Source organism: Phyllostomus hastatus, unplaced genomic scaffold (genome assembly GCF_019186645.2).
Source record: "Phyllostomus hastatus isolate PE091 unplaced genomic scaffold, TTU_PhHast_1.1 phas_contig_159, whole genome shotgun sequence".
Lineage (NCBI taxonomy): Eukaryota > Metazoa > Chordata > Mammalia > Chiroptera > Phyllostomidae > Phyllostomus > Phyllostomus hastatus.
The window spans coordinates 21,753,910-21,766,242 of NW_025333640.1; the positions used below are offsets into that span (position 1 = coordinate 21,753,910).

The following is a 12,333-nucleotide window of genomic DNA, read 5'->3' on the forward strand; positions in this document are numbered from 1 at the left end:
TAACCACCACCCCACCATGCTCTGTGACGCTGGCCGTACTGGGTACCATGAGAAGCAGAATCACATGGCATTTGGCGTTCGACTGGCTTATTTCACTTAGAGGAATGTTTTCATGGTACAAACACGTTGTGGCACATACCAGAATCTCCATCTTTTCTGAGGCTGAATGATGCCCCCTTGTATGTATTTACCATGTTTTCTGTGCCCATCCACCCATCAACGGACCTTTGGGTGGTGTGCACCTTTCGGCTGCTACGAACCTTCATTCCGATCCCTGCTTTCATGCCTTTGGGGTATAGACCTAGAACCCACATTACTTCTAACACTGCTCAGTATGGGGGGCTGTGGGTATGCTTCGCCTAAACTGGGACTCCAACTTGGTAACCCCAGAAGTTTCTAGTAGCCCCGGCCTGCTCGGTGGCGCTCCCTGCAGAAGGGCAGTCATGGATTTGCAGGACACTGGCCCTCCCTGTCCCAGGCTCCACACACGCATGGCAAAGTGAAATAAATGCGAAGCAAACCCAGCATTCTGCCCGACATCTCTCCTCCTGAACTTCCAATAAAGATAAAACAAAGTATAAAAATAAAACTTTATTAAAAGCTCAAAATGTTTTCAAAATTCATACATGCCAGCAGAGAATTCCACTGAGTCACTCACACACACACACAATCAGTCTGACGAAATCCTCAGCTACCTAACCCCTGAGTACTTGTGTTTGGAGTAAGGCTGCTTACGCAGAGGGAGACCAAACACTAGAACGTCCCTGCTGCTCTCGCCCCAGTGACTGGCCTGAGGGACGGAACATTCTTGGACAGGCAGAACCAGGCTGGGCTCCCGGTTTCACCCCAGCAGCCACGACTACCAGACCAGAGAGAGCCGCCCTCCGCCCTGCACCCCGTCCGCCCTGGCAGATGACTAGCTGTTCAGCTGGCCTTCCCCAGCCAGCAGTTCTCAACGCCCGGCCGCACATGACAGGCAATGGAGAACTGGGAAGCAAAGGTTTGGATTGCCCGAGCCACGGGCCAATGAAATCAGAATCTCTGGGAATGTCACCCTCATTTAGTGCAAGCTCCCTGGGGGACTCCAATGTGTCCCTTCCTCCTTTCCTAGAAGGCTCCCTTGCTCTGATTTAAAACATTTGGCTTGTCTGCCACACTCCCTGAGTTATAACGTGATAATGTACGAATGCTTAGTTTCTACCACTGATTTGTGAAGGGTTAAAACAAAAATAATGTGCCCAGATTTCATTTAAAAAGTTTATTTCCATATAAAAGTGCCAAAATATTCACCAATATCCATAATCTATCCCAAGAACCAGTTTACACTAGTCATCAAAACACAAGCTTGTTTATTCACATTGTTTAAAAATCAAATTCTTCTCACACGTTCCCACAGTAACTCGAGTCCCTAGATAGGGGGAAATTCGCATTCCTGTTGGCCGTGGTAGTCCATATGTCTAGGTTCATGTAGGCACGAAACGGGTTGAACCCTGGGTAGTACTCCTTGCACATGACGGCGGGGCTTTCCATGTGAGCCGGGTGCTCCGCGGGGGAGCTGACGGGGCAGCAGTTCTCATACACGTCGCTCTGCGGGGCCCAGATGGAGCCGAAGAGCCCGGACATCGGAGACAAGCTTCGGGTGCTCGTGAGGTAGGGCTGAAGTGCAAACGAGGAGGGGGAGGAAAGATAAGTTTGTTTGTTTTTTTAAAAAGATGCCTTAGAAGGCAATGTCAAGGATAAAGCAGATACCACAAGGCTATCCATCCAAGTTACTGGATGTTATCAATCTATTCTCAACCACCGGGGCTGCTTTAACTCCCTTTTCCTCAGACGGAGGGTTAGGGACCCTCATCTAACTGGATCAACTGATTTGCCACCCAAGGAAGCACCCACAGTTCAAGTGTAAACTGTAAAAAACTTCTGAGTGCACCCGAGACGGGGAAGGTGTTGGGGTTTTAAGCAAGGACTGGCGCTCAGGCAGCGCTCGGCACGCACGGCGCTCAGGGTGCGCGTGGTGCTCACAGGGCTCACGGGCAGGAAGCCCTCAGGGCCCAGCAGTCCCCGGCCACCGGGTGATGGCCTTTCTGCAACTTTCACCTCATCTCTCATCACCGATGGAAAGGTCAGTGGGGCAACTTAACCATAGCTGTGTCACGGGGGGGCTTCCTGGCCCCAATTCAATTCCACCTACAGACCATCCCTGCTCGGTGTGGTTGGGAAGTGGCGAGAATGTCAAGCTCAGCAAGCCCCTCCCTGTCCGATGACATGGTAGGCTCCTCCACAGGGTGGGCTTTAGCTGATCCGAACCCAACTCCACAGCTAAGTGAGGCCAGGGTTTCAGAGCCACCGGAAGGAAACGGGAGCTGCCCCAGGGCCCCAGCACAGGCGGGCCAGCACTGACCGGATTGCCGAGGAGGCCGGCGTGTCCCCAGGCGGTCGGCACGTTGGGGGGCGCGTTCCAGGTAGACTGCGAGTTGTGATCAGTGAAGTCTGTCTGAATTTCAGCAGGACAGGGGAAGCCATTGGGGTAATTCATGTTTTCTGAAACAGCAGGAGACATGGACACAGGTAAAGATTTTTATGGCACGAACTGAATTCTCACTCTCAATGAAAAAAAGCTTTCCTGGCCTTACTATTATATTAGCAGACTAAAGATAGACATAAAATACTTACTTGGTGTGAACCAGGAGTTTCACTGTCACTCTCAAGTTTAAAACTGTTTATAAGACACATTGCCTGGGAAGTCCTCAGTGAGGAAAGTCTTCCTCTGGGCTTGGTGTTCAATATTTGATCATTTGACGGGTATCTTTCGAATACACTATAATGCAACTACAGATCTGAATAGTGTCGAGACTCTGCCCAATTCTTAACATTTTACTTTATTACCTGTCACGCCAACCTCCGCCACCTGCATATGTGAAGTTTGGACTGATAAAAGCAACACCAAACCAAGTGCTTAGCTAGGAAGACAGTACATCTAAGCCTCATAAGAAGAAAGTCACCACAGCACCCCCCTGTGGTTAGCGTGGAGCAATGCACGTTTCCAAATCCACTAGTGCAACGTCTAAAATACCGCTCACTCTGTCTCTGCAAAGGTAGCTCTAGTATGAGACATCCTGATCATCCTGTAATGTGCAATAACAGCTCTTTCCAGTTCATCAGGGAAATCTCATCTCTTACTATTTTTTATGATAGGTGCTTGAACCCAGGCATCAGCAATTTTCCACAATTTCCCCTGTAAGTGTCTTTCCTTCCTCTGCAGCACCACTCAGGGGCAGGGGAGTAGGGACACGAGAGGGGCAAGCAGGTGGCTGCCCACAAGAAAAGCCCCAGCCTCCCTATGGATGATCCACATAAATCCAAACGATCCGGTCCCCTTTGAAGGACAAAACAGATTAGGTTCATTGGTAGAAGCCCCTAGATGCCCAGGTTTACGGGGCTTTTTGAGGCCACGTAAAATGATATACAGCAGGTAGGCAGAGCTAGACCCATGCAAAGGCACTCGGCAGCCTCCTTCCCTAAGGTCATTCTCAAAGGTCATGCACGATTAAAGGCACATTCGTAGCAACAACAACATAAACAGCAACCATACACACACACACGCCCACAAATACAGTAGCAGATGGGTGGCTGCCAGAGATGGGGTGCTGGCGAGTAGAATAAATGGGTGAAGGGGGTGAAAAAGTACAAACTCCCAGTTGTGAAATAAGTAAGTCCTGGGGATCTGACGTACACCGTGGTGACTGAAGTGAATAATGTTGTCTTGTACATTAGAAGCTGCTAGGACTAAATCTTGAAGTTCTTATCTCTAGAACAAAAACTGTTAACTATGTGTGGTGATGGATGTTAACTAGACTGATTGCAGGGTGATCATTTCTCAAAATACACAAATATCAAATCATTATGTTGTACACCTGAAACTAATACAAGGTTATGTCGACTGTATCTAATTTCATTTAAGGCACAATCTTCTGAAGGCAGGGCCTGAAGGCCACGCACCCCACCTGGGGCTCTCCGAGGACTAAAGCGTGGTGCTGGGGCCCTTCGAGCAGCGTTTACCTTCTGGAAAGGCGTTGTAGTCGCTCAGCTCCAGGGGGCAGTACACACCGGGGAACTGGCCTTCGCAGGTGGCGCTCCAGTCAATGAAATTGCTGCAAAAAACCAGAGGTCCCGTTTCAGAAACAGGGCGTCCACAGAGTGAGCAAAGAAAGAGGAAAGCAGCTTTATTGCCTGGCATCCTCATCACCGCTAAATCTCCAATTTTGGAAAATAAAAGAGGCACCGTATATTGCTGTGCATAATGCACATTTTTTTGCCCAGATTTTTGAGGGAAAAATAAGGAGGTGCATTATACATGGGAATTGGTACTAAGATGTGGGTGCGCATTACACATGACAAAAAGACGGTGCCTTCTCCAGTCACAAAATCAAAGACTGACTTCACGCCCGGCACCAACGGCACCCCAGGGCAGGGCGGATGGCTAGGACGAGAAGCACACTTCCCCTGTAACCAGGCTGAAGTCTAACCAGAGGCAGAAGCCGAGGCCGTGGTTAACTAGAGCTGTGGAAGAGGCACTGGACCGCCCTGAAGTGTCCCAGCTCACACCTGAAGGACTCGTGCATGATCTGCTGTGACAATGTTGCACTCCACCTTGCACTCAGAGCAAGGCCAGCACTCGTGGTAGGGACGTGATCACAACTGTAACGGCTCTGATCCTCGACGCTCTGATCGAGGCTGCAGAGCGCATGCTCACTGCGGACTCGAGGAAATAGATGCCACTGTAAGAAGCCAATCACCTCCCTCCAAGAATTCAAGTGGGTTCTGTGATCACACACAGACAGGAACATTTTCTCAAGCTTTTGTCATCCAACGACATAGGAACAGTCATAAGCAAATTTCAGGAATGGCCATTCTATACCTGTTTTTCAACACTCAGATCATTTAATCTAACAATTTAAATGTGTTCACAGTTAGCATCACGGTTAGCACCATCCCTTCGCCCCTGTTGGGGGTGGGATTAGGAGTGATAGCTTTTTCAGTTTTGCCTCTAATATAGTAACAGCTCGTCTTTTTACTCTAAAAAAGAAAAGGACTGTCATGGTCACCAGCTATGCTATATATCACTTTTACTTCCTTTCACGTTTCTCTCCATGCCTGACTCATTCTTTTCTCAGACATCACAGCGAAACTCCAAACGGCAGGCGGTAACTCCCGGCTAAGGCAGCTGGGGAGGAAGCCTGGCCCTCGATCCCGAGGACCCCCTAACCGGCGGGATCCAAATCCCCACTGCGGGCCCTCAGGCCGAGCAAGGCAGCCCTCAGCCAAGACGTCTGTACCTATTGTGAACCGGAGCTGGCCCCTGCATCACGCCGGGCACGGTGCTCTCCAGAGTGCAGTTGAAGCCGCTGGTCACGCACACGGGCGGCGTGGGCCACAGGTCTCCAGGCGGGTAGAGACCTAAGGAAGAGAGCGAGGCCTCTCAGTCCCCCTTTTTCCCTCCAGAAAATGCCCCCACGTCACCCCCCCCCACACACACACACTGACCACGTCTGCTTTCCTGACTCCGTTTGGGATATTCTTTCAGAATATAAAGCAGAAACAGAGCACACGGCTTTGACCTTCACCTCAGACAGTGTACGGGTGTCTCCTGACCCGGATAACGAGACACAATGACTTGGCAATGACACGGGGCCCCACTTTCCTCAAGGCCCCGTTACAGATGCCAGCTCGGCAGGTGACGGGTGCACATTCCAGCGGACAGGGAAAGAAGATCACAGAGTAGTGTATGGCTGAGGCTCGCAGTGCTGTGATGCGGCCACAGGGGCTTTAAAATAGAACTGCCGAAGGCCTCATGGAGGGAATATCCGAGCCATCCAAGACAGGAAGGAGGTGAGAAGCGAGCCAAGGAAGCATGGGGGAGGCGTGCTCCAGGCACAGGGAGCAGTGCTGACCGTGAAGTCCCCCAAGCGGGAGTGTGCCTCGCGAGTCCAGGACAGCAAGAACACCGTGTGGCCAGCAAGGATGGAGTGAGAGGTGAGCAGTGGGGGATGGGGTGCATAACTGCCGGGAAATAAGCCTCCATGGGCTTCCCACATTTCTGTGTTCCTTGCAAGCAGAGGCCCTGAATGCCTTTCTTCTGGACTATCTGTTTAAGGATGTTGGTGAAAGTCTTATAACATGCAGTGACTCCCACCGGGCAGAGGGAGGCGTGCTTACTGCATTTTATAAAAGATACGAGTTCTCTGAGCTCAAGGTTCCTTCTGTGATGCAACTCACACTGTATATGAGCACCTGGGCCTGTCTGAGTCCCCCGAGACACCTGGGACCAAGGGGCATTAGAGCAAACACGATGATGCTCGTGTGCCTGGCTGGGCCCCAGCCATATCTCAGTTTTACACAGGCAAAGAATGGCTGCTATTCCTCCAGGGAAACTCAGTCACCCTCTCTGTTACCTGAAGCAAAGCTACCGGATCACTGGGGTCCTTGATTCACTGAGGTTCCCCCGAGCCTGGCACCCTGGTGGCAGGGTTGGCTGAGACCTGACAGTGTGCACTGGGCCACACCATTGTCCACCTCAGCACCCACTGGGCAGCACTAAGATCACACATGGTCACTCTGCTCGGGGGGCTGACCCACGGTGGTCCTTGTAGCTCAGGGCCAACTCTTCTCTTGGACTTCTGTGTTTTTACTGGCTATTGGGCTATTAACCGTGGCCCACATGTTTGGTTGGTCTGTTGCTTGGCAAGCTGCAGACTGGCAGGCAGAAGACCCCTTTGGGGCTGTGAAATGTGGGAATGAATCTTGGGTTCTGTTGGAACCTTCTGAGGCACTCAGGCAGAGGCCCCTGCCAAGGGCCCCTTGTCTGAGAAGGTGGACTGGAATCACCTCTACCTCCCTGACCAGCCACACTGCTCCCTGGATCCATCACTGCACTGGACATGGCCGAGTTTCCAGTGTCACAGATGCCACAGAGGGCAGGACCGCATGCAGCACATCTGTATGCCGATTCGAGAAAAACTGATGAGGGAGGAGGGGTGCAAACTGTGCTCCACAGCGTCCCTGGAAAGGAGGGTCACACTGACCATTCCCGATGGTGGCAGCCTCCTGAAGGACTCAACTGCTTCTCTCCTTCCCAGTTACATAGGAAGCAAGATCAGCTAAGAGAATGAGGCAGAAGGCACTGGAAGTGTGGTCAGGAAAAGAGTGGCAGGTGAGGGGACCGGGGACGTGCAGCAGCGGGGCCCATGTGCAGCCAGCGGTCACAAATTCGCACAGCAGCGGTCAGTGTGTGTGGATGCCGTTCTCCGGTCGGGTTCACTGGCATGCGAGCAGGCAGAGAGGCTGGAGCACTGGGCAAAGCCGTGGCTGAGGTTCTGGAAGGTGAACCCGGTGAACAAAGGGACAGGAAGCAAGGACGTGCCCGTGACCGTGGATCAGGGAACTGAAGCTGGGCAAGAACAAAAGCACGCCGACGCAGGTGAGGGGCCGTCCACAGGGGGCGGGACCAACGTTTTGTGGACAGTAATTGTGAACGGGGTCATCGCTCTAGTGACGTCGCCCTAACCAAGGATCGCAACAGGTGGTTAACAAGCAACCGCAGATTGTTCGCAGGAACAAGATAAAAGGCCCGTGAAACGCACAGACACAAACCCGTGGATTAAGGCACCACATGACATGGAATTCCCCACCGACAACACAGACACAGTCACGTGGTGAGGTCTGTTTGGATACAGTTTTTGTTTTCCCCCATTAACTACATCCTCTCCTCTATTACCTGAAAGATAAAGGTTGTCCCCATCGAAACCTCACCCAGGCCTTACCTGAGCAAGCTACTACTTTTTTAACAACTGAAAACGCTGACCTGCCTGGGCTAGTCATTAGATCCAGCTCACAATTAATTTATTTCCATTGATAATTTGACAGCAAGTCCAAAATGTATGCAAAGAACAGCACAGAAGCCTTCAACTTTCAGAGTAAACCTGCTCCCTCGTGTAGAAAGCTTTTCAATCAGGATAACATGGATATGCAAGATCAAGCATGCATGTGGGAGTGAAGGTCATGGTCTTGTCCTGCTGCAATTCCTGACACTCACTTGGTAGGAAGGGGGCCACAGAAGGGAACAGGAGAGAAGGACAAAGGCAGGTAACGAAGAAGAGGAGAAGAAAAATGAGGGGGGACTGGAGTTAGCCCCCCACAGAGAGGCCCCAGGTGGGAGTGGGGTTTCCTTCTGACCCACTCCCATTTCCAGCTCCCAGGCTACTGTCCTCTCCCAGGTACTGGGGGCCCGCAGGGGCTGGGCCCCTGGTCTCTGGCCTGGTGCGGGAGCAAAGCTGGTCTCTGAGGCTGCCAAGGCCGGTTAATGGACTTGTAGGGCATGGGGAGGTGGGGAAGAGGAGGAGGGAGCAGGAAAAGCAGACGTAGGCTAAGAAGCTTGAAACTCACCCTTGGTGCGCCCTCCAGCTGGGCGTCACCACTGGGAAAGGGGAACTACATGCAGAGGTAGCCCTGCACCATACCAGGGCCATGGGCCCTGTGCCTCAGCTGTAAGGAGGGAGCTCGGGTCAGTGCAGAGGGGGCAGCCAAAGTCAGAGGCTCCTGATGACGCCGGTGCAGAAGGCAGGTGTCTTCCAATGCACACACGCCCAGTGGCACGGCTTAAAGAGGACACTGGGCAATGGCTCTGCCCCACCCAACCAGCGTGGCTTCTCAAGCCTCCCCACCACGCCCCCGCCCCCCAGCCCATAACATAGAGCACCTGGCTGGTGTCTGGACCAAGACACGGGAGCCTCACCTTTCTCTTCTTCAACGCCTGCGGGCCCGGCAGGAAGACTGGGACAGGGAGGTTCTGCATATTGTGGGAGATTGCTCACGCCTCTGGGGAGAGAGAGAAAATGACAATAGCTCGTTGTTTCTGTACAAGGAAATACAGAATTTGTATAACCAAGTGTGACTGAATTTTTGCAGGGATTCTTCCCCCAAGAAAAATACACACTGGAGACATAATGGTACACAGCCCGAAAAGGGCTGAGGAATATTAAAATTCCCAAGATGCAGCAAAGCCTTCCTTTAATAAGCAACAATGACACCATGCAACCTTCGGTCACTACGGTTGTCTACAGCTTCCTCTCCGCCTGCCACCCGCTGGCAGCAAGCCTGGACCGCTAGCTCCCTCTCTTCCCGGAACAAAGACAGTTCTCACAGAGCCTTCCTTGCACCTAGCTGAGCTTTTTTCACCAACTCACCAATTTAAGTTTAGCGCCATCACGCTGATGCCTTAAGAAAACCGATTCCTTTCCTCATTCCGAAGCCCTTCCTCCCGCACACCCTCCTCTCCCACTCAGTGAGAGGTGCTGGTTTATTTCGTCCGGTGCTCCCGTGAGCATCATTCGGAGGGGCTGTAAACATCGCGTATCCACCAGGTTGCCAACGCTCAGCTTTACTTCAAGTCCCAGCCAAAGGGAGAGGGTGCCCATCCTTCCAGTCAGTACAGTTTCCTCCTTGTGCTCTCAGGAGGGGGACTTCCTAACGTGGTCACATCACAGAGGGGACCGGCAATACCAGAGGCACCCAGACATGAGCCACGCTCACTTGGAAGGAACCTGCTTTTTTTCTGAATTACTTGTAAAATCGGATTTTACTTCCTCGAGTCCTTACAAAGCTCTCCTACTTCAACCTGCAGGACAGGACCAAGTGCAAGGAAGAACCACGCTGGCGCAAACAGCAGTACGTGAAACACACCGTGAAGGCCAAGGTTGAAAACTTACGTGGGGCTGCAGATGTTATGGCAAAGGTTCAGGGCGATGGGCGTATCTGACGGGAAGTCGTTCTGTGGCACGCGGTCTCCTGCGTAAAAAAATATAAATCGTCACAAGCTTTCACAAACACGATTCAACGGCACGATGTATCATAATGCAAACGGGGTTAATATCGTTAACCCCAAATGAGTGACTCAGTTTTCACTTTACACTCACAGTCACACATTCAGTGATGGGATTTTTAAAGCGTCTTTGATCATTTATCTTTTCACTGAAAACATAATAAAACCTAACCTTTAGACTTATATATTTTGGCTTAATAATGTTGTAATTATGGAGAAAAAGCTGAAACCATGAATGTTACAGAACTTATTAAGGGTGATTTTTCTGAGAAAAGAAATTTTGCTACATAAATAGACCCCTCCAGTTTATAAAAGCAGCATGTTCATTGTAGGAAATCTATAAAAATAAACAAACGTTTAAAAAAGAAAAAGACAAGACACCTATAATTATATATCATTATCAACAGGTAGGGACAGTGCTTACAATCTCTGTTATGTGTACATATATGTGCAGAATTGAGGTCACATCTCATATATACTTTGCCCTGTTGATCTTTTACACCATTAATTATATTGAGGACATTTCCCCAATATTACATAACCCTCAATTTTTTATCATCCTTCTGTCAGCCTTTCCCCCCTAGCAGAAGCTGCACTTCCATCTAGTGTTAATGTTAAGGACCGCATCTGAAAAACGCTTGCATTAGCATCATGAGGCAAACTGTCTTCACCAGTGGACGGAGCTGTGTTCGGGGCCAGCGGTGGAGACCAAGCCTCCTCTGGCCGAGAAAACCAGCTCTGCTGTCCGGAAAATGCGGAGAGCCTGCCCTCACCCACACCCCTGTGCGCTCTCTTGCCCCTGCGCTCTCAGCGTGGGTCCCCCCAAGGCCAGGACTGGGGTGTTTCTTGAGAAGATCTTATCTTTCTGTGCTCGGTGCACTGCACTAAACAGATTACAGGGAACCTCGCTGGTATTACAAGTTCATGCAGGTTACGAGGACAACAATAACTCACAAGGCTCCTAGGGAAGGTAGGAACCCGACAGTGTTTTTAAAGGCCAGGAAACACAGACTGAAATCACACATGACGCTTTGTCTAGGTCTACGTGGCTAGCGCCCTGGGCTCTCAGACAAGCCCTCCTTTCGTAGGTAGGCCTCACTGCTGGCCAGAGAGGCCGGTGCGGGCCTGCTGTCAGGACTCACCAGCCGGCAGGAAGTGCTGAGGGCCCGCCGCGGGCTTCTTGTCCCCGTCGGAGCTGCTGCTGCTGCTCCAGCTGCCCCAGCTGCCCCGGCTGGCGCGCACGCTGCCAGAGGAGCTGCTGCAGTCCGAGCTGGAGTCGGAGCCCGACTTCTCCCCACGCTTCTCCCCAGGCTTCTGGAAGTAGCCCTCTGCGGGAGGGAAGAGAGGAGAGCTGACCCCAGGTGTCACTGAAGTTTCAGCTCGATGTCATTTCTGATCAAAGGAGAAAGGTGGAATGCCGAAGACAGCAAGGCTCGACTTCGGGGTCAGCTAACTCTGCTCGTTGAACGAGAAGAAAGGAGCGAGCTGAAACTAACGATGGGACTTTGGGAAACGGCGGGGATGAGCTATGCCTCCTCTGCCTATGGGACGGGCAATGAAACTTGTTGGGGGCTCATTTGGTCCATACCAATGACAACCTTGACCTAAAAATGGTTCTGGGAATAACAAACACTTCTATCAACAAAACTGAGGCTAGCCCTGGCCGGGGAGCTCAGCTGGTTCGAGCGTCGTCCTCACATGCCAAGGTTGCAGGTTTGATTCCCAGTCAGGGCACACCCAAGAATCAACCAATGAATGCATACATAAGAGGAACAACTAATTGATGTCCCCGCCTCCCCTTCTCTCTCTCTCTCTCACTGACCAAATAAAAAATTTTAAAAATAAAACCAAGGCTAGTCGATTGGACTGAGATTTGTAGGTAATTTCCCCCCTCACTTTAATTAAGATACCCACTGAGAGCTTTGAAGTGTTATTTATGTGTGGGTGGGGAGAAGCTCCAATAAGACCAAAAAGCCACACACGTGTCTGGGAATGAACAACAAAGACAGAAACCCACTAACTCCGCAGCCTGTGCGCACTGCCCTGGGCATGTGACTGGGAATGTGGGGGCTGGCTGGCGGGATCATACCTCCCCCCACCCCACACCCCACCTGTCCTGGCAACTTCAGGGGCCCTTGAGCCTCCAGCTCTGCCTTAACTGGGACCTAGCACTGGGTGCCCTCTGCCGCCCGCTCCCAGGGACGTGCCCAGCAGCCCTTGGGTGGCACAATGGCCTGACTCTGCAGGGACCACCTGGCTCAGGTCTGTGAGAAGGGCTACCATTCTATCCTTCAACGGGCTGCACGAGGACAGGTGAGAATGGCCAGATTTCAGGCAGGTGGGAGGGAGGAGGCAGCAACACTAGAGGCCTGTGCAGGCTCAAGAAAATCTTAGCTTTCTAGTCTCATCCTGACAGGTTTCCATTCGGGCCTTGGTGAGCTAAGCTGCCTGGAAAG

General features: G+C 51.6%; 1 protein-coding gene across 2 annotated transcripts in view; it reads right to left on the reverse strand.

Annotated features, from left to right (window-relative positions):
- Positions 1–1,243: 1,243 nt before the first annotated feature.
- TMEM131L (transmembrane 131 like) overlaps positions 1,244–12,333 on the reverse strand; it is a 139,266-nt gene continuing 128,176 nt past the window's right edge. For both annotated transcript variants that reach the window (XM_045831653.1, XM_045831652.1), the window contains exons 29-35: positions 11,020–11,205; positions 9,765–9,843; positions 8,792–8,874; positions 5,337–5,457; positions 4,060–4,151; positions 2,402–2,541; positions 1,244–1,656 (exon numbers count right to left, since the gene is read on the reverse strand). In XM_045831653.1, the coding sequence (XP_045687609.1) occupies positions 1,381–1,656; positions 2,402–2,541; positions 4,060–4,151; positions 5,337–5,457; positions 8,792–8,874; positions 9,765–9,843; positions 11,020–11,205 (977 nt within the window). In that variant the 3' untranslated portion in view covers positions 1,244–1,380. The remainder of the gene's footprint in view (positions 1,657–2,401; positions 2,542–4,059; positions 4,152–5,336; positions 5,458–8,791; positions 8,875–9,764; positions 9,844–11,019; positions 11,206–12,333) is intronic.